This window comes from Cryptomeria japonica, chromosome 11 (genome assembly GCF_030272615.1).
Source record: "Cryptomeria japonica chromosome 11, Sugi_1.0, whole genome shotgun sequence".
Classification (NCBI taxonomy): domain Eukaryota; kingdom Viridiplantae; phylum Streptophyta; class Pinopsida; order Cupressales; family Cupressaceae; genus Cryptomeria; species Cryptomeria japonica.
In genome coordinates this window covers 722022251-722044777 of record NC_081415.1, presented here as the reverse complement: position 1 = coordinate 722044777, position 22527 = coordinate 722022251, and the positions used below count along the sequence as shown (strand labels likewise).

Here is a 22527-nt window from a genome sequence, read left to right as displayed (position 1 = left end):
TCTCATCAATGTAGACTTGACTATATATTTTGAACATGTATTTTTGTGATAACAGTAGTTAAACGGAGCGTTGTAGGTCGAGTATGCACCTGCAAGTATCGTGAAATGAAATGGCAAGCCAGTTGAGTTCAAGAATCGGGGGCATGGCGATTTCAAAACGGTCTGTTGAACTAGTACTAGCATGGCTACTTGTGTTCGGAACAATAGCAAATGTATTATGGTATTATGGGGTGGAATTGAAGCGCCTGACCGATGGTGAGCCTCATAGCTGTGTGACACTCCTATGCATAGGATCTTGGAGGAATTTCTTTTTCATCTAGATGAATTCGCCAATGAATGTGGCTATCACTATTTACAGGCTTGCAGCCATAGGACTGAGTTGGTGGCTGGAGACGTCTCTTGAAGAGGAGGAACCCATACAGATTTTCATTACAATCAGTTTCTTTGAAGAGGAGGAAATAACATTCAAAGGGAGTCTAACAAACCAACAAAGGCAACTTTGGATGAGAAGGTCAAGAGGTTGATACTAGTACTTGAAGCCCTTGCTGAGAGGAAGGCTTAGCATCAGTAATTTTTGTTATCTTTTATTAATACATTTTTTCTCTGGAACGAAGAAATTTGAGGTGAAAGCTTGTTAATGCATTTTTCTCTCAGACAGAGAAATTTGAGGTGAAAGCCCTTGTTAATGCATCTTTCTCTGAGACGGAGAAATTTGAGGTAAAAGCCCTTGTCCATCTCTGAGACGAAGATGTGGTTCTTTCCACCCTCTAGGAGTAGCCATGGTGGACGTCATGTTGAGAGACTCCATGACAACATCACGTTGAGAGACTCCGCGATGAATTCCTTGTACTTGTGTTTTTCCACTCATGGGAGTAGCCACGGTGGACATCATGTTGAGAGACTCCATGATGACATCACGTTGAGAGACTCCGTGATGGGCACTTGTACATATGTTTCTTTCCACACATGGGAGTAGCCATGGTGGACATCATGTTGAGAGACTCCATGACATCATCACGTTGAGAGACTCCATGATGAACCTTTGTGCTTTCCACACATGAGTGTAGCCATGGTGGACGTCATGTTGAGTGACTCCATGATGACATCACGTTGAGTGGCTCCGTGATGGGCACTTGTGCACGTATTCTTTTCCACACATGGGAGTAGCCATGGTGGACGTCATGCTGAGTGACTCCATGACGATATCACGTTGAGTGACTCTGTGATGAACCTTCTTCCACAAATGGGTGTAGCCATTATGAGTGTCATGTTGAGAGACTACATGAAATGGATATTTAGAAAGATATCTCCCTAGCTAAGAGTGAGTGTTGATGTTATTGTAGCAGCAGGAGATATCGATGTCTTATATATATGCGATTTTTAATTTACCAATTGTTTGTTACATTTCCACGTATGATTCTTTTTGTTAACATCCATTTGTAAATGGATAACTAATAATTGTTTGCCTATCGGGTGTCTATTCGTATCGCACCCCCTCCTTGTAGTGACACCCCGATTGGGGTCGTGTCTTTTCACATCTTCGGTTCCAGGTATTTATCCCTTCAAACAGGAACATTAGAAGCCTGGAAAAAGAAGTTACTTGTCATTCACATACTACGATCCCTGTGTATGACTTGTTGTGCACATCCTTGTGAAATCATGAGAAATAGATCTGCTGCATAGGTCTACGAATTACATTCTGTTTACATTCAGACCTTGCTAAAATAATATATGATCGTAAACTCAACAAAGGCTACATTTAGAAGAATATTTCTAGATGAAGATATATGAAGTGTTGCCTTAAGTGAGTTTGGCCATTTCATATCTTTAAGGAATCGTGATGTTGCTGCTCTTTGATACAAATATAGGAAAGATTATCATGATTGTGGCAGAGACATGTTCAAAACTCTATTTACTTGCAGCCTCTTGGAATTTAAATTCTCTCTCAAGTATGTATCTTTTTATTTTCTATTTTTTTTGGTTTTTCATTCACTACTATTATGCTATATATCATATTTTATAAATTATGTTTTATATTTATAAAATTAAATACTAATTGTTATATGCAAATTCAATAAGTTGTGAGTTCTTCTTCAGTTGAGCAAAATTGGAGTACATAATCCTTCATCCACTCGGTTAATTGCAATTATGTAAATGTCAAAGAGGCTAAGGATTTGGTCTATGTACACTCCAACCTTTGTGTCTTGTCACATAAGACACTTGAATACAATGAGGGTGCAACAAAGAATTAAGATATAAGTCCAAGTGTGTCAATTTAGATGCTACAATTGCACAGCTTGCTGAAGTGTCTATTGATAAGGCAGCTTCTACATGTGATGCAGCTAGTGGGAATGGCAATCCAATTGACTATGGTTCAAATGAAATTGAACCAAATGTTGACTTTGATTCTTTTGATAAAGAGCAATATGAAACTATCAAATATTGATTGTAATTTTGAATATTCATAGCGTAATGGCATTTTGATTTGGCAAATCATTGAATTATGAATTTATTATGATTATTTCCAATTTGCAAATTATGAATGAGGTATTTAAATATTCTATTCATTGGTAATTATGAGTATCACTGTTTTTATATTTTATAATTTATAATTTATAATTTTGAACACATATATTTTATAATTTATAATTTTGAACATATATATTTTATAATTGAATCCATACCCATACCCAAAGGAAAAAATTGTCATACTACCATACCCGTACCCATACCAGAACTGGTAACTTAGATCTTAATAGATGAAACCATGCTGTCTATTAGAGCAAAATCCTGAGACGACCTAATTGTACACAATAAGGCTTTCCTAGATTTCATAAAACCAATATTATACCAAAAAATGCCCCCATAATTTATAATACATAAGAGTATCATAATTATGTCAGAAAGACCATAAACTAGGCTCCAAGAGGAATAAGAAGAGGCATCTTGCCATGTGAAATGATCAAAAAGGATAACCAAAAGGAAAACCAACTGAAACTAGAAAGGTATGTGCTCATTGTATCGTTGTGCAGAGAGAGAAAATCAGTTTCCTATGGCATTCTTTGATATCCCACTTAGGTTTACAGTTCAGTACTCTCCTTGTTTTGAGGAAACAACCCTATGACAAGTGAATCAGAGGATGTCACATAGGATGAACCTGCAATCTCATTCTCTTTATATTGGGGAGCAGATGCAGAAGGTTCAGTATTTACTGGCATAGCGTCACTTCCTAACCAAGAAGAGACCACGAACTTGGCTCTTTCAATCCATTGAGTACCAAATGGCCTGTTCTTGCTGCTAGTGGAGCTTCAACCTTGCTGCACATTATTGAGTATCTGTTTGCTAGTGCCAATTTGTATAACTTGGTAATTGTTAGTTTTTAGTGATCAGATTAACAGTATAGAACAGAAAATCAGAATGCAAAGTAAATCATACACATAACACACATGTACCCTGAGAAAACCTCCCTCTTGGAGGAAAAACCCAGCAACCAAAGATCTCAGATCTGATTAGATTAGGTATAGCAGCAGATTACAATACTGCCCTTCTAGAGCATACAAAGAACTTATCTGAATCACAGTTCAGGTCAGATTTGAACAATCGCCCAGATTGTTCATTGCTTCTCGGGAGGAAATCCAATAGCTTCAAGGGTATAAGAATAAAAGAGAAACTTCAGTAGCCTCTCATGTGGAACAGAAAGAATATGGCCCCCAGTGATGACTATCTGCAAATTAACTTACAGACATTTGGCCAAAACTCAAGATCAATGAGCTGGTTCCACACAGCCAGGTAAATATAACATGTGCTACCGCTGATAGAAGATGGTATTGAATTGCATGTACTACTGCTGGTAAAAGCTGGAGTAAAACTGCAAATTCAAATGAGTGTTTTGAGTGTTGGGGGTTAATAAACATGGGCAACTGAGGGCACTGTTGGCATCCTCGCTGAGGATTATCCCTGTCAGGGCTTCCTCGATTTTGGCAGTGAAGAGCTTACAAAAAGGGCCAAACAAAAAGAGTCTGTGCTTCAGGTAGATATGGTTGATAATAAGGCTTGTTTTTTGTTGCATCTTGCAGCATATGTAATATTGCCAAGATGAAAAGTTTGGAGCAGAATGCCACGTCTATCAGTTAGAAACTCTTCTACAAAACCATTTGGATGGCTTTTCCCTGCTTAAGAGATGCTTGATTATTCATTTTAGTAAAAGTTTTTCTCAAAATCTTCCTGGTTTTGGCTTGATGGTCACTCTCTGGCTCCAAAAATCTCCTCACTGTGTTACAAGAAAACTCACAGTTGGTAAGATTGTCACTCCGGAGAGTGACAGTGACATATTAAATGATTTCTTCATCTCCCTTTACAGAATGTAGCAAGTAATCTGGGGCTTCACAGGTTGTCAAGGGCTAGATTTGCTTGATTATCAAATTCACTATGAGGAAACATGACTTAGTGTGATATTTAAGCATTTTCAACAAGTCCGTGATTTTGAAATCTGTGTTTTATTTAATCAAGTCTAAGAAAAAGATACTATGGAAACATGGAATCATGGAATTATGGAATCATATCTCTCAATGATGAATTTGCTAATAGAGGCAAAAAAATATCTTTATTAGGAAAATCAAGCTCGGACTTTTTGTTCTCTGATAACATCAAGATATAGAAGCATAATTAGCAAACTGACAACAAAGTTTTGCACCAAAGCTTCCAATTGTGTGTAGGTTGCTGCAGATCATAAAATGTTAAATCAGTCAAAGTGTTAGTTTCTGGCATGCATGAGCCAGACATTACCATCACTGTTGTTGAGGGTTATGAGAATGTATTATGAAGAAGCAATTGTGCGGGGAGAATATTGTGGGTCTTAAGCTGTAGTACAAAAACTAAAGAAAGGTGACAGAGAAACAGATATCTATTACAGCCCAATGGTTAGGATTTGTTCCATAATTCTTGCATCGTATAGAGTAACAAGTATATTGCCCAATAGTGCTAGATATCAACTCATTTGATTAGATGAGAATATGTGTTTGAATTGTTGGGAAATACCTCCTCTTGTAATAGGAAACAGGAGCCCGTTGATTGTCTGTCAACCCATCTACATATTATTGATTAGTCTGTAGAATCTGATATGGACTTGTCAAAAGTTATATTGAGAATTACTGAGTGGCATACTGTGATGTGTGCTCTTGGTTCTATTTTGTTTCTGAAAGCTTTCAGTTAAAGGCATATGCTATGATCTCTGATAAGCTAAGCAGTTGGTCATTGTTTCAGTGAATTCCAACTGCATCACCATAACATTTCAAATGAAAAAAAAAAATTGATTAGAAGCAGTGGAAAAAAGCTTTACAAGCAAATTTGCGAGACCTTGTTCTCACATGAGCTGTGTACTATGTTTCCAAACAATAATAAAAGGTTACAATCTCTATTCAGCAATTTACTCTGCCATTACGAACGAGATATTATAACTTCTTCAACTAAATAATTTCAGTTAAAATATATTATTTTTGAAGGAAAAATAGTCAGCCATGGATGCTAAGATCCATAAAGTTGTTGGAATTTTCCAGCTAACAAGTATTTAACAATACACTTTTTACTAGCGATACAATTACACACATTAAAAATCATTTCATGGACAACGGGAAATTCATTGGTTTAGAAGCAGTTAACATTTCCATTTTTCTAAATATGGATGGTATAGTTCTTAGAATATACTACTACTCACCAAACCACAAAGAAAAGCAGGAGAAACAGCAAAAAGTTGTTACTTACTTTGAACTTCAATAATATTGCAGAAACGCATTCTGCCTTTTCTCTTGAAAGATGGGGCAAAATCGTTTCTACCAAATAAGAAAAAGTAATAGAACGAGAGGTGTATTGTCCACTGGTGACAGCCTGCAGTGACTGTTGATTAAATTGCTGCTGTTGCACCTGAGGCTGGAGCTGTAGCTGTTGTAACTGCTGATGAGTTTGCAAGGACTGCTGCATATATTGTTGCTTCTCTTGATGTGGATGCTGCTCTTGTTCTTCTTTCTGTTGCTGTTGTTGTACCTGAAGGGTTTCCAGCCACAGATTCTCACTCTGCTCATTGAAATGCGGTTGACCCTGCTCTACATGCTGGGGCTGACTTTGTTGAAACAGTTCTTGCTGATTTGAATGGTCCTCCTGCTGGTTTTGCTGCTGTTGCAGCTCTCCCTCCATTAGTTTTTTTTCCTGCTCCTGCTGTTGTTCATGTTTGTTATCTTTCAGCCGATACCTTTGATTTTCCCCTTGCGGTTGAGAAGTAAATTGTTGTAAATGTAGAGCAAATGAGTTTGACTCTGCAGAGTTTCCTATGTTTCTCATTCAACATAACAATCAAAGAACAGATCAAAAATGATTCCTACGTTATTTTAAAACATTCATATAATTTTATTTCAAGGCTTTGAGAAAATGCTCAAAGCGACAGAAAAAGCAAAGCTAAGAAATTCATCCTAAGTTTCCTTCATAACATTCAGGCAACTTTTGTCCAATTATCTAAAAACAATATCACATCCATTTGGCATTGAAGAGGCATGTTAGATGTAATTTTGTACGCATACAAATTTCCACGATTTTGTTCCTAAGGTTTGTAGATATTACGCTGAAACATATTAATTTCCTGGATGCAGATGCTCACTCTGCTCATCAACATGTTGCTGACGCTGTTCTGGACGCTTGGACTGATTTTGCTCAAACTGTTCTTGCTGACTTGAATGATCGTCCCAATGCTGCTGATGCCTTCCGTGCATAATATGTTGTTTTGGCTGCTGCAATTCATCTTTGTCATCTAGCTGGAATTGAGATGTTGATTCTTGCAAATGTATAACAGGTATGTTTGACTGTGCAAAGGTTCCTGGGGCTCCTATTTAAAATAACAAACAAAGAAAGTGTCAAATTTGCATCATTATTTAGTAAAAACACATTCAGACATTTTTGTTTCACTGCCATAGGAAATTACTCAGAAGACAAACACGGTGAAGCTCAAAAATGCAACCTAAATTTTCTTTTAAACTTTCAAACAATTTTGATTTAGTGATCTTAAAAACTTTCAAAGCCATTTGACATTGACAAGACATTCAAATATCATTATGTTTGCAGAAATTTTGTCTTGACTTCTTTTCTAGGGTTTGCAAAAGTTCAGATGAAATTGAAAAAGTCCTATTACTTTTTTTTTAAGATAAAAAGATGAAGAGTCAGCATAGCATAAGATAGGCGCCGGCGATCTTTAAAATTTAATGTTTGTTGAAAAGCATGGACAGGCTAGTACTCAAACCTAGGAACTCCCATCTACATATCAGGTTGTTCGACCATTGAGGTACCTGCCGCTTAGCATCAGGAATTTCGCGGACTTGTCCAAAGCAATTACAAGAACAGAGTGATCTATGTGAAATTGTAAATTCAGAAGACATGCCATGAGGTTGCCATGTAATAATTAAGGAATTTATTAAACTTAATAAAATGCGATTCAAGGATGCCGCATAGCCCAGAATTTAAAATTCAAACAAACACAAAACTAAATAATAAAATACAGCTTGACTACCTGGTTCCATTGTAATCTATCGAAACTCGGCGAATTGCAAGATCAACTGCATAATTTAATAATATCAGTAAGCAGAATCGTCATTCTTGGAAGAGAAGCTCACATTTAACCCAACGCTAGCAGATGGCAAACAGAATTTACTCTAGTTTTAGAAGTCTGGATCAAAACAGAAAGACGACGCTTAAAATTTAACGTCGTAGTTTAAAAAGGTCCAAAATATCATAATTGCAATAAAACCCTTAAATTTCAACCAGATTTTCTGGCAGACCAAAATTGGCTGTAAGTTATTTATATCATGTTTCTGGAAAAATACCTGCGATTAAATTAAATTCTTGCGTAGCTTCCCGGTTTCTGACCGACTCAATTTGAATTTGTGATTGAGACATTTTGCGAGTATGGCGGCAAATTATGGCCAGCCAAAAAAATTCCCACCGTTCTTTTCTCTCGTGTCGTCGAACCTTTTTATAAGGCATATTAGAGTTCGAGACAAATAATTTTATAATTAGTATTTGTATTGAAATGAGGTGCAATGGTTAGCGGATAGTAATGTATATAATTATATAAAAAAAAATTATAAATTTGAAAAGAGATCTTTTAAATGGTCAAGCTTATATTAGAGGATCAATTAATAGGATCATCTTTCAATTAAAGGCATGACTCTTGAGGCTACAATCCAATACGTTCATCATTAAGCAAAGGTTGTACCAAGGAATTCGCCACCTTTGAATCCTTCTTTTGGTTATCTTCATCCATGTTAAAACATATAAGGGGGGACCTGTTGAGCGGTGTTTTGTGATCACACCGACATAGAATAAATTTTTTCAAAGATCACTTTTTCCTCTCTTGATCAAAATCAAATGTATGCTAAGATTGTAGGAAAATCGTACATTGACTCCAAGGTTCCAATTGCGTACTAGCGACTTTACTGTGGATATAGACTCATTTGTTGACGTTGTTGGTAATCCAAGGGGACTTACTAACACATGAAGAAGACTTGTACAAATTTACAACTTTTAAGGATTTTTTTGCGAATGATTTGGCTATGAATGGCTCTTTTTTTAGAACTTTTTGGATTAGAAAATGCAGAAAATAAAATGGGAAAGGGTTTAGGAAATCTATTCTAATCTAAGAACTTAGTAGATAGCAATGATTCGGATGAGATCTACCACAATTCGCTTCGCCAATAGAAGACAACTACATGAAGCGGGTGCAATCTTTAGAGGTTATGTTTGAAAGATTTATAAACCATTATGAGCACCATCAGAGAACAATGTTCATCCCACGATTTAGATTAAGCGCACACATAAAATAGCTCGATCCAACCTTACACTATTGATAAAAATCATCTAACAACAAAAGGTATGAGCAAGCGATCTTCACCTTAAAACATTGCAATCAACCTTGTTCATCTAAATGCTTGAAAATAAATCTAACCTAGGAAGGTGAAACCATGCAAGCTACAAAATAATACGAGTGTATACCATCATAAAATAATATATCACTGTTTATTACTTCAATAGCTTATCGTAACAATTTCATACAATCTCCCCCTTTTACAAATGAAGGGGTGACCCCTTTTAATGGGCATCAAAGAGGAAAATGGACGGCCCATATTGCAAACCGATCAACGACCAAGATTAATCATGCAAACCCTAATTAGGGTTTGGCCAAAAGATTCCAAGTTCATCACGCCACATAGTGGGAAAATACATTTATGATGCAGCACACCCATTACTAATTAATTGCTCTTTGCTTAAAATGGCGCCAACGATACATTGAATTCCCCTTACATTCAAAAATCACCCACTATGTAACTAATGCACCATCATCTCCAATATCGGCCACATACAAAAGATGCTTCATTGTCTCATTAAGTACGACGATTGTCATTCATTGAATCAGCTGCCACTTGGTCAAACATTCTAGCAACGAATGTGTTGCCTATGCCATCATGTGGTCAAAAAATTCTCGTCCAAAATTGGACGACCGTTATCTTGTTCATTAATGTCGAAGTCAATGAATCTAGCAATGATGGCCTCCAATTCTCCTAGGGAGAAGCTTGGCACATTCTCTGACTTGAATTTGAGCAAGGAAATATCTTCTCCGCACTTGGACAAAATCTTCTCCCAACTTGGCACCGCTTCCTAAATTCTTTGCATCATGTCGGAGAACAAGGAAACATTTTCCACATGTCCTTTGAAAAAGGATCCCACAAAGAACTTGTGCAACCTATCCTTTGGGAAGTCAATTGTTAGCTCTTCATCAGTCAACCCTCTTGAAAATAATGCCTCAATTGCATTATGGATTTCTTCCTAAATTTTCCTAATTGATTCCTTTAGTGATGCTGACTCTTTGTTGAATCTTTCAAAGGATTCCTTCCCAATACATATGACATAAAACCACCGTGGGAAGTCATAAATTTCAATCTCTTGGACAACTTTCCCATCAATCAAAGTCTGCCTAGGAATCCTCATTAATGCTCTTAATCGATAAATAATCAAATCCTGATAAATATGCACATCTTCCCATGAACTATCTGCAATCTCTAGCCTATTCAAGATGGCATGAATTCTCTAGTGGAATTGAGCCAAATCTTCAATGAATTATCTAGTTGAAGCAAAGATATCCTCCACCCATTCCTTATAACATCGAGCTCTTCTCCTTATTTTTTTAATGCCATCAACAAATTCTTTGGGAAGAGAAGAGGGAAGAACAAAGAATGGTTCTTCCTATCTGAGTGTATGTTTTAGGCTTCACACATATTCACACAAGGCCTTATTTTCGCTCTCCAGCCTCTTATTATTTTCCTTCATCCTTTTCATTTGATATTTCAATGCCAAAGAAGATTCATCAAAAACTTCCACCACTTGTGTCATGGAAGCACACCCCGAATTGACTTCTCTGATCTTATATTTATCGGGCATGATTTCACATCTATCCTTTTCCACCTTGGGCACAACCAAGTGCAATATCCTATATCCTGTCTCATCTCTTGTATTCTTGGAAAACTTCCTAGTTGCCTTCTTCTCAGGTGGTTTATCTATTTTCCTCATAAATTCTTCCAATTCTTGTGCGGGATCCATATCTTCCTCTAGCTCCTTTCTCATATGTTCCTTTAGCCAATCTAGAGCAGCTTCTGGTTGATCCTAAACTTCCATCTGCTCCTATTCCTGTGAAACCTCCTATAAGTCTCTGAGAATTGTTATAATGAAACAATCTTGCCCTTATTGTTCTGGATTAGGAGGAATTTCTTACATTTGATTCTCCTACTAAACAGGTCGATGGGAAGCACCGATGCTGAGAATATCTTGCGCTTGTGCATTGTCAGGAATATTTCTAGTGGTTGGCTCCTTGCAACTTCTCCTACAAACATATCAACCTCTTGTATGTTGGAAGAACTAGTCAATGATTGTGCTTCTTCCATCCTTGGCCTTTTTTGTTGCGATTCTTCTGACTGGATTTCTTTTCTCTTCTTTGTTTGTGACTTACTAGGAACATTTTTCTCTTTCCTTTATTTTGTTCCTTCTTGCAAAATTCCCTCTTCTCCGACCTGGGCGGTTGATGACACTTATGTTGCCTCGCTATGGAGTCCAGATCTCCCATCAACTGGTAGGTCAGTCGATCGTTACTCTCCTTTAACTTTGTGATGTGTTGTTCAACCCAGTGCCCGATGAATTTTAGGACTAGTCTACATCAAGTTTTGGCTCAAACCAATATGGGGCCTGAATAGGCATATCCTTTAGATTTTCATACTACGATTGAACCATATTTTCATCTTCCTTAACCTGATCTGACACTTGAATAACTTCACAAAGTCTTATCATGTCAAGGGACAATCTGGAGAACATTCTTTTCCTAATTTCAAGATCATCCCTAGCATTAGCCTAGTAATCCTCTAGCTGGATTTTATACGTGTGCTTCACTCCGGCAACCATCCTCATCTTCTTGTACAGGTAAAAGTAGGATCTAGTCGTATGGGACGTTAGGTGATAAAATAACAATTCATCTACAGACTTTTCAACCACTACTAATATCAGACACATTTTTGCATAATCACTTAGGACAATTGGAAATTCAATTAACAGTTTCTTCTTCTTCTTTTGGATTTTGTTGTGGGCGGTTAATTGCCTAGTAAGCTCTATCAACACCATCTCATCCACTGGATATCTCAGTAACGTATGCAGCTGAAAAGAAAACCCTTGGACTCAAATGCAGGTAAACTTTGGAAATTGAATGTACTAGACTCTGAACTTTTGTATCAACTTTATGGCTTCTCGTGACAACCTTGTGTGGAGTACACCTTGTAACAACCTAGTTATGTGCATTGTAAAGGTGTCGCTAACTAACTTGTAAGAAGTAGTAGCATAAAGTGCAACTATGGATAGAACTCGTGGACTTTCAACTATCCTAGTCCACATCCCATGGGTCCCTTTCCTGGAAAGCCATTGAATTTGCCCATTCTTGCCAACGAATAGATGACATGTGAACTCATATAAAAATATTAGGACTGCTTCTGCTTCAAATTCTTCATCTTCTCATGCAAATAGTGACTGTTTAATCTTGTCCAGTATACTATTTCATTGTGTTCCATTACTTCACTGACAAAGAAAAACATCCAAGTTTCAAATATGAAGGCATGTGGACATACCATAATTCTAATTAACATCAACATACTCTTGCTTGAAGTCAAAATTGGTGATTTGCTTGGGCATCTTGAAAATATGCAGTTTTGACTTTTGCATCCAAACCTTATTAATTATTCCAACACAACTTTCAATGCCAACATCATAGATCATCGTTGCTCTCTCTTTGGTTCTACAAGTCATGGAATAGTATGCCATAATTCTAAATGTCTATCCAATTGCTTCAGGGGTTAGGTTGGTCAAGAGCTTGCTATCTAGTGCCAAAATTACTCTTCTCTCAGCATTATAGTGTTTTGCGTATTCAATAATCAGTTCTGGACATTGAACGACTACAGGGAAACCGACAGCCTCAACAATCCCACTCTTGACAATCTTGGTGGCAATGGTTGATGGAGCACATCCAACCATTCCAAAGATTTTGCTCCGGAATTCTCCCAGCTCGAAAGTTCTTAAGTTGGTGTCGTTGATTTCCTTCCACTTTGAAATAATCTTTGATTTTGGAAGGAATCCTTTTAGTTCGTTCTTGATTTACGCCTACCGAGAAATGTTCTTAGCTTTGTTGGAGTCCTCCATTCCTACAAAACAAAAATAAATAACACTAAAATCGTCATAGAGGAAATAAATAAATTGACGAAGAAGGAATTTCGGCCTGTAAATTCCAAACTTGGAATAACATAAAAAACCTCTAATAACAAGAACTTATGGAAAAATAATAAATTATTTGCTTCTGGCTTTTCTCCACTTATCTCCAACTTCAAATTTCTCCAATAAGTGTTGTGAGAAATGAATTCCAACTCGTCATTTAAATAGAAATCTCAAGTACCAAGATGCTAGGTTGGCAAAAGGTTAAAATTGGCAATTGCATTTAAAATGCATCGTGTTTCCTTTGACAACTCGCCATGCAAATGAGCCTCGTCATCAACGTTGAGTTCAAAAATGGGAATTTCCATAAATTCTTAAGTTATGTGTCATGAATACAGAATAATCCATTTGCACGTCGCCAACTCATTATTTGTGAAAATCTTTCCATTTTGGATTCATAAAGATATTTTGAAAGATTTTCCTTCCTTGAAAGAATTTTTACAGTTTAATCCACTTCGGCAACAATCGTATTCATCTAGATTTTTGAGAGAGATAAAATTATTGTAGAGAGAATTTTTTATCCTAAAGGATTTTTCTCGTGTTCTTATGTTTGTCTTGTCCTAGAGGAGATTTCGATCAATTAGTCACTTTTCCATTATTTTAGAAAAAAAAAAATCATTTTGAGCTCTGGAATTTAGGAGAGAGAAATTCTCTCTCTCAGTCAATTTTTTCCGTGCCTTGGAATTTCTTCATCTTGGGCATAATGCTTCTTGAGAAAGGAATTTTATTGAATTTTGAATTTCTTCCTTGATCATGAATTATTTTCCTAGTTTTGTCCTTGGGAGCATTTTCCACCTTATGGAGGATTCTCGAATTTTGAAAATTACCCCCTTACCTCTCTCTAGTGCTCCCTTCCCAACTTGGGCATTGATTCACCATGATGGAGGAATTTATTCTTTGGAGGAAAATTCCTCCTGGACCTTATTTTTGCGCCCTCCTTCAAGTTTGGGAAAAAATTGCACATGGAGAAGGATTTTTGATGTTTCAAGAAAATTCCTCCCTAACCCCCTATCTATCAGTCCATCCTCAACTTGGGCATTGATTCCTCTATGTGTAGGAATTTTGACTTCGAAGGAAAATTCCTCCTAGACCCTGATCTGGCACCCTTCCTCCTGCTTAGGCAGTATTTCTTGGCGATGGAGGAATTTCTTACTTGGAAGGAAATTCCTTCCCTACACTTGTTTGGCGTCCATGCTTGTCCTTGGGCGAAAATTTCATCATGTGGAGGATTCTCGACTTTGGAGGAAAATTCCTCCTGTATGCCATTTTGGCATCTAGTCTCATCTTAGGCAAATTTTCCACGTGGCAAAGGATTTATTGCCTTGGGGAAATTTTCCTCATGTACCCTCATTTGGCACCCCTTACTAAACATGGGGAATTTTTAAGTTTGGGGAGAATTTCTCCCGCACCCCTTTCTAGTGCCCATTTCACATCTAGAACGCCATTTTCATGTGATGGGGTTTTTTTTGAATTCTCAAACTTTCCTCCTCTTCCTTGATTTAGTGCCCAAACTCATTCCTGGAGCACTCCCTGGGCACGGTGAAGGATTTTCACTTGGTCTTCATTTGGAATGCATTATGACAAACTTAGAAATCTTTCCAAACTTGTCTATTTTCCAAATTTCAATGCCATTTTTGGATTGGAGTGGATTTCTCTTGCCTTCAAACAATTTTCATGCTTTTTCCACTTCAAGAAATAACTTCATACCTAGTCACTTTTTTGATCACTTGTCTGCTTTTTCCACTTTCCAGATTCAGACTTGGATTTTCAGGAATGCTCTGCCTTCAGTGTCCTGACAACTACCTAAGATGGACCTGCCAAAAATAAACTTACTAAAAATAGTAAGTACTTTGAAATATCATATTAGAGCAAATTAGGACAGGATTACGCTTACTAAAAATAGACTTACTCAAAACAGTAAGTTTGTTTTTTTCGCAAAATTAGGCCAATCCAGGATGCAATGAAACTTACTAACAATAGTAAGTGCTCAAATTTCACTGGAAGCTTCCTTGAAGGGTCCTAACTTCATTGCAATATTCAAATTTTCCAAAACTCTAAGGAAGTGACCTCAAATCTAAGTATGAAGAGCAAAACCCTAAAATAGACAAAATAGGTTCCAAACTTAGTCAAATTTGCTCAAAACACTTGTAGACTTGATCAAAATTTATAAAAAAACACTTGCAAATCAGGGAGACCAAAGGGATTGCTATGAAAAGATCTAAAGAACCAAAACCAAAATACCAAGAGGACCTAAAAAGTAGGGGGCCCCCATTTGGAATGGGGTGATGTACGATTAGATAACAACATGACCCTTAGAGTTGTTTGGGAATTGGGTGAGGAGGCAACACATATTTATACTCTTATACTTAAGAGGAGTCTATGGCCTTTGTAGAGGAAAAAGATAGCTTGAAAGGAACTATTTCCAATTTGTTTACCATCTTCAATCTACCAAGAAAAGATGGTGGCTTCGGAGCCAATTTTGCCACCTTAGGTTGTCATCCCATGGGCAGGGGATTCAGACAATTGGAAATGTCATGGATTCTTCTCCCACATCTCATACAAAGGAATTTTGTTTCCTCAATTTCAACATCTTACCACCGTTCATGCGCATCGAATTAGAGGCATATTCAAGAAGGAATCATTTTGTCTGCTACCATTCACAATTATATTATTATGTCGGCTTGATCGAATCACCAAAGGTAAATGCAGATCACCAAAACAATGATAAAATTATGTCTCTATGTCGGCTCAATCATCCCATACATGATTCATAACTCCACAATCACCAGAAATCTTCCAAACCAAAACTGCTTTGTTCAACCTGAAATACTGGTTAACTAGCTATTGGTTGACATCCTCTTCTGAAAATCAAGATTCATGATTACCGGATGGGAATCTCAAGAATAGTTGCCATCGATGACAACTCTAAACCAACAATCAACCATTAGAAGCCACCAGATGAGTATCAATTGCCAACAATCTTCCCCTCTGGCATTGATGGCAACACTTGTGAAAAATGGCTAAGTGTTGGAAACTGTACACTGGATCAAAAGAATTTTTAAGGCTCCCCCTTAGATAAAGAATTATGAAACCTGTAATTACACTCTTCTTCTGTACATTTTTCACCTTTATTCTCCCCCTTTGACAACAATTTCAAAGATGGGGTGTTGTCCAAAACTTATATACATAGATACCTGCCGAAGATTTTACAAGTACTTGAAGATGTTAGCAAAAACGGTCTTCAAAAATCCTAGGTGAGTGTCCCACCCACTATTCAATTTATCCAAAACTGTAATGAATGCACTAAATACAGTTGCATGAATCTCTACATCTTTCAGATCAGATGAAACAGGTTGGGCCATTACCTTCATTCAATCTACCTTATTGCTCAACATGGTATGCAACTGGGGAGCAATCAAGTTCTGGAGTTCACCAACTCTCCTCAAAATTTAATCCGTTTTTGAATTAAGGCTCGAGATCTTATCATTGAGAGTCACTGTCTTCCCTTCAACACTGTTGGTCAGAGCTACATTAGGATCAAAAGATTGAGAAATACCAGCAAGTTTATCCTGGAAAACACTTATTTGCTTATCTATGCCTGATGTGAACTTGGGCAAAATTAGACAAGACTTATATAATTTACCACCTTCTGCCAATGCATCTGAAATAGTCTGCAGACCTTTATTCAGCCTAACTCTATCATCTTCAATCATTTTTTGGAATGTTTGCATCCTTAACTCCTTAAATCTATCCAAAACTCGTTAGTAGTAGACTTCTCTAAAGAATCAAAATTGGTATTTACACTATTAATCAACTGCTATAATTTTTTGGAGGGGCTAGCATTAGGATCTAACTGTACACCTAGAGCCACCTTCTGCAAAACAACAACCAACATTAAAATAATCTTTTTAGCTTCTGACTCAGATTTTACCAAATCCTGACTGGCCTGAGTTTGAACAGTTGCTGCAAGCATTAGCTTCTTTGCAGATGACATTTGTCTAAGATTTAGAGGATCATCAAGATTGATAGAGATTTGAGGTGGGTCCTAGTGACCACAGAGTGTCAATTGTCGAATCAACAACTCCTTTACCCTTGTCCACCTCAACATTCTTTACTTCTGCTTTCTCAGGTTCCTTTCCAACTCCATACCCTTTATTTTGTGCATCGGTGTTGGCACTTGGTGCAATGTCATCCTTTTGAATCTCAGGGACTGCAGAACTATCTACCACCGAAGGATTATCACCGGTCTCAGCATCAAGGATTGTGTGGCCTTGATCTCCGGATGATCCTCAGTCTGAGTTTCATCCTTCTAATCACTTTAAACACCTTCTTTTACTTCAGGCTGAGTGGACATAAATGCATCTTTATACAAAGGATCATTTTGTATGATTCTTCTCCAGATATCTTCAGTTTCCTTTCTCACCTCTTCCACTTTCCCAATCATCAACCTGTTCACCCTATTTTTTCTTCTAAGTTCTTTCTTGTTAGCTTCCTCGATTAGCCTTTTGGCCACATCATGGGATACACAGGTGCAAACATTTATCAATTCTCTTTCCTTCATTCCTCTATTATTATTACTAGTTGTTAGCCTCCTTGCATTAAAAATGTTGTACGGATCCTTAGGGATACTACGCCCTGATTCAATTAAATTTTTGCTAAAGTTATGCAAGTATAAAACAACAACTTCTTCAACCTTTCTCTGATCTGCCTGATCTAAATTTTCATAAAAAGCTTTAAGATTCTTCAAGTTCCCATCAACAATTATCTCATCAATCAATTGGTCTGTTGACAATGGAGGAGAAATTGTGTATTTACCTTGCAGATCACCAGATTCAAGATTTTTGTCAATTTGAATTTTAACTTGTCTTCCTCTCTTGGGTTTTCCGGTAGGGGTAGGTTCAGATTTGGCTTTCTTTCTTTGCTGGGCTCCACCAAACTGCGATTTCCTCACCACCCTTACAAATTCACCTTTCTTCTTAGCCTTGTCTGCTTCCTCCCTCAGAGGCCACCAAAGACACAATAACATAAGTCCGCTTAGGTTTCTCCATTTTCTTCAACACTCCCTCACCAGACGGGCTTTGCCCTGAAGATGGTTTAACCGGAACAAGGGTAGACTTGGTTTCTTTTGGTTGAGCTTTGGAGGGAACCGGGTCGGCCTTAGGATTCTTGGTTTCCTCTTTAGCTTGCATATGTGCATGTTTTTCTTTGGCCTATTTCACCTCCTCTTAGGTGAATCCCATCTGTACAACTACTTCCTCAGGCATCTTGGTCACTTTTCTCTTCCTAGCAGGTGCAATGAATTGTTTGTGCAACTCAATGTCCTTCTCCTTGAATTTGCCAAAACTTCCTTCCTTTTCATCTATCGACTGACTCAACAAGTGTTGAGCATAGACATCTAGAGTAGCAGCATCAACTTCATAACCCATAGGAAGAATCCACACAGTCCTAGGCTCAACTGCTTCCATCAAGCATTAGTCCTTATCAACCACGAAGCAAATTGTTTCCTCGTACTTCTCCATTATTTCTTTTGGAATTCTTTCTTTGTTCTTCATTGTGGCTTGAAAAGTTTTGAAATAACCCCATAAAGTAGATATCCTCATTGTGGCATCACCAATTCCCATAATCCCTTCCTAGATTTTCCTAGCAACCAGTCTGTCATAGGCCCATTGGACCTTTCCTTGAACACCGAGGATTTCATTCATGAAGTAGAAAGCGAAACAAATGATAAGGGTGCCAAATTTAAAGGTGTGCTTCTTGTCTTGTTTAGTTTTCTTCAAATTACTTGGCAGCTCATTCAAGAGAACCGTACATAAGTCATACCTCTTATCTTCCTTCAACATCTTATATGAAGAGTATATGGTTGTACTAGAGACAAAGTTTTGCCTGCTAGACTAGTAAACTTTGTATCCGACCACCATTGATGCAAACTTGACGTCATGCTCTAGAATGTCATTTATTGTCATCACTTTGTTGTCAAACAAGGAACCAATGGTGACAATTACAGTGTTGTTTGATATTTTACTTGGTGTGGGAACTTCACTAGATGCGCTCAAACAAGTCACGGGTTGGATTGCTTGCTGAGTAATCTTGTGAGGCTTATCCAACCACATAAATTCATCATGTATTCTTCTGAGTATGAACTGGATCCATTATTTCGCATCAAAAGATGATAAATGTTCGAACTAATAAAAACCCTTCATCTGCAAATGTTGATATTCTGGCTTGAGATTTCCCCAAGCTATCTGCTAGATATTTTTTTATACAGGTTCAACATGTATGCACTCCTGATTTCATCAAGATCACAGTGGATATATGCCCTAATGTCCTCATTGTGAAGAACATCATAGGGTACAGAGGAAAACGCTCCTTCGAGATCATCCTCGACAGATTTGAAAGGATGTTTCTTAAAATTAGGTCGAGCTCTATCCTTAATCTCCACAACCAACGGGGTAGCAATTCTAGAAACTGAAGCCATTTCGAACTTAGGGTTTACGGAAACTAATAGCCTGAAACAGCTAAATAACTTAATTCGCAACTGAGCATTGGAATTCTCTTTAGGATCGCTGAAATCATTGTTAAGATCACCTAATCACTTTGCTCTTCTGCTCTACACTATTCTCTTGTTCGCATTGTGATGAATAAACCTTTGAAATGCCCTTTTAACCTTCCAAAACCTAATTTTCCATTGTAATAAATGTTGCAACCGGTTACCTTGATTTTCATAGAGTCGCTTACCGAAGCATCAAATCTTCAGTGAAACTTTCAGATAACATCTGCATGTATAATTTAACCATTTTGCAACCTTTCGTATTGTAGATCACTGAAGAGGGGGTTCTTAGAATTTGCATAAAAAGTTCCCCCTAAGGCATAAAGCATCAAGTAACTATTGTGGGGCGGTCGAAGCATCAAGTTAAATATTTTGAACATATATATTTTATAATTGAACCCATACCACCCAAGGAAAAAAATTGGCATACTACCATACCCATACCCATACCATAACTAGTAACTATTGTGGGGCAGTCGAAGCATCGGGTTAAATATTTGGGCGTTCCTTTTGCTATCAACTCAAACCTCAAGGAAATGTGCTTGTGGGTCAAAAAAGAATTGACAATAAGCTTAGAAAATATAATAAACATTACCTTACTCTGGCAGGAAGAGTTCAAGTCTGTTAAAAGATTTTATCCTTTTATAATATTTATTATGCCTCGACATGGCTTTTCAACAATTACCAGTGGAACCATATCCAGAAGCAGGTTAGGGAATTTCTTTGGTCATATGGTAAGGGTAAGAAGAAGGTGCATGATGTAAGGTGGAGGTGGTGTATGATGAGCAAATCCAAAGCGGGGCTTGGCTTGAAGGATATAAGACTTTGGGGCATGTCCTTGGTTGCTAAATGGATCTTCAAGGCCTTGGAAGGTATGAAATCATGGAAAATACTTGTTAGACATAATATAACCCACGCTATTCCTAAACATGGTACAACTTGGAAATATCTTCCTCTAAATGACTTAATTGTCGGGCACTTTACTATTAAATCTATTGGCTCAATGGCTTCAAAGCAATTTGGAAGGCTTGGGAAGGAATGAGGCATCTAATCTCTAACAATAGCATTATCAATGAGGACATTATGATATGTGGTGATGTTCTATTTGGTAGAATTTGCATTATAATGATAAACGCCTTGCACTCATTCATGAATGTTCGACCAAAAGCTGGGTTGCTAAAGGGGTTAGGTGCCTTAGTGACAGTGTGAGGGATGGACACTTAATATCTTGGCATGATCTTTGTGATAAGTGTGATGTTCCTTGGTCTCAATGAAGAACTTAAACTATGTTGAGAGAGGCATGTTCTATTTTTTCTCCCTAGGGGCTGTGATAGCAATAAGGAGAGGTGTACACGGTTTAAATGGCCCAATGGTTCATTTCTTACCAAGGTTAAAGCTAAGGATATATATGCACAACTAATTGATAATGATGAAGTTTTTGAACATGTTAATAGGTATTGGAGTGTGAACCATGATGGGTCTACATGGAGTAAACTGCTTGAACATATTTGGAATATACCGGTGGAGCAAAAAAAAAGGTGTCTCTTGCTGCACAAACTGATGATGACCTTACTCTCTATACATGTTGTATAGTTCCAAAAACTGTGAAGTATATCTTTTTTTGTTGTCTCTCTGCTAAAGAAGTTTAGAAGTTGTTTGGCATTTCTATCAATTGTAATATCTTAAATTGGGAGAATGTGGTAGGCTATGTGTCAGCCCTCTCAAAAAATGTTAATATCTTTTGGTCTTTACTCTCTTTTGAATTTTTGTGGTTAATTTTGAAATTTAGAAATAATGATGTTTTTAATGGCATCGAATGATTGCTTACTGAGTCTCTCAAGAGACTCATAACATTTAATGTCTCTTGGCAGGTCACCGTTGTCATGAAGGTGTCAAAGAGAAAGTTTGAGAAGCTGATTGGGGATGAATCTACAAGAACGTTCTCTTGGGAAATATCTCACGCCTATACATGGAAGAGGGCCACTGAGGAAAGGACCCCATTTGAAATAAGTCTCTCCAATTTCATTGCAAAATTGGAGGATAAGAGGAAGATGCAGGATAGAGCCTTCACAAAGATTGCATTGGTAGTAGCAACACTGGGTGATCTAGTACCAGTGGCTGAAGAAATTCCAAAAGCTATTCCTCTCCCAGGCTATGGAAGAAAGAAGTAGATATGGATAGAAGGGCAAAATGGTTGGACAACTTAGCTTGATGAGGATGCTGGCAGTACCATGTATTGAGAATTGATTGTTGTACATTTTGATCCTAAGTTTATGTCCTATGTTTATATATGTCTTTATAATTCCATGTTTCTACTATCTTAATTGAGGACCTCTATAATGTGACTTTGTTTCTTTTTCCCTCAGTTTGGCTGATTACGCCTGATACACTTTGCTGTCATTTTTAACAAAGCTACCATGATGTACCTCTCTATTATCATTAATATATATAAGACATCATACACTTGATAAAAAAATATCTATTTTTCTTCGAGTATGTACAAATATGAAACATAAACTTATTAATGTAATCATGGAAAGCAAATTTCACTTCCAAAGAAAGTCATCATGTTCTTGATTTCAAACAAAAGCATGCAGGTGTGAATACATGGATACAAATATGTATACACATTTATTTTCATTTTCAAATTAATTGAAATAATGCAGATTGATGATTATATATTTGCATTATCAAATCATCTAGAAAACATCCATCATGTCATTCAAATGCAAGTTATACATGAATCTGCATGGTGTGTGTATACGAGTTTTCATCTTAATCATTCTTTACCAACTGGCTAGATCTCTTCTCCTCAACCATGTCCCCATCTTCGACTCTCACCTACACTCAATCGCATGTTAACAGATCAATCTAAAAATCACAATTGAAGCATAATGAGATAATGATAATATCATAATTTATTCATCTTTTCATTTGCACAAACAAATATAATATCATTTCTAACATATTATGTCATAATCCAATAATCAAGAGATAAGTAATTAATAATATTCCAATTTATCACATTATTGAGACAAGTAAAAGATGGAATGCGACATCCTTCCCCACTAGGAAAAGACATCGGACCCCGATGTCTTATTAGACATGTGCTAATGCAATACTTGAAGCTCTATTAGGGAGATTCC

At 37.1% G+C, this 22527-nt stretch overlaps 1 protein-coding gene across 3 annotated transcripts in view; it reads right to left on the bottom strand.

Moving 5' to 3' along the window:
• LOC131061265 (transcription initiation factor TFIID subunit 4b) overlaps positions 1-7995 on the bottom strand; it is an 88606-nt gene extending 80611 nt beyond the window's left edge. For 2 of the 3 annotated variants that reach the window (XM_057994840.2, XM_057994842.2), the window contains exons 1-3: positions 7863-7995; positions 6647-6871; positions 5761-6320 (exon numbers count right to left, since the gene is read on the bottom strand). In XM_057994840.2, the coding sequence (XP_057850823.2) occupies positions 5761-6320; positions 6647-6871; positions 7863-7935 (858 nt within the window). In that variant the 5' untranslated portion in view covers positions 7936-7995. Of the gene's footprint in view, positions 1-5760; positions 6321-6646; positions 6872-7549; positions 7596-7862 lie in introns of all 3 variants that reach the window. The other variant, XM_057994841.2, reaches the window with a different exon arrangement.
• Between the last annotated feature and the right edge of the window lie 14532 nt (positions 7996-22527).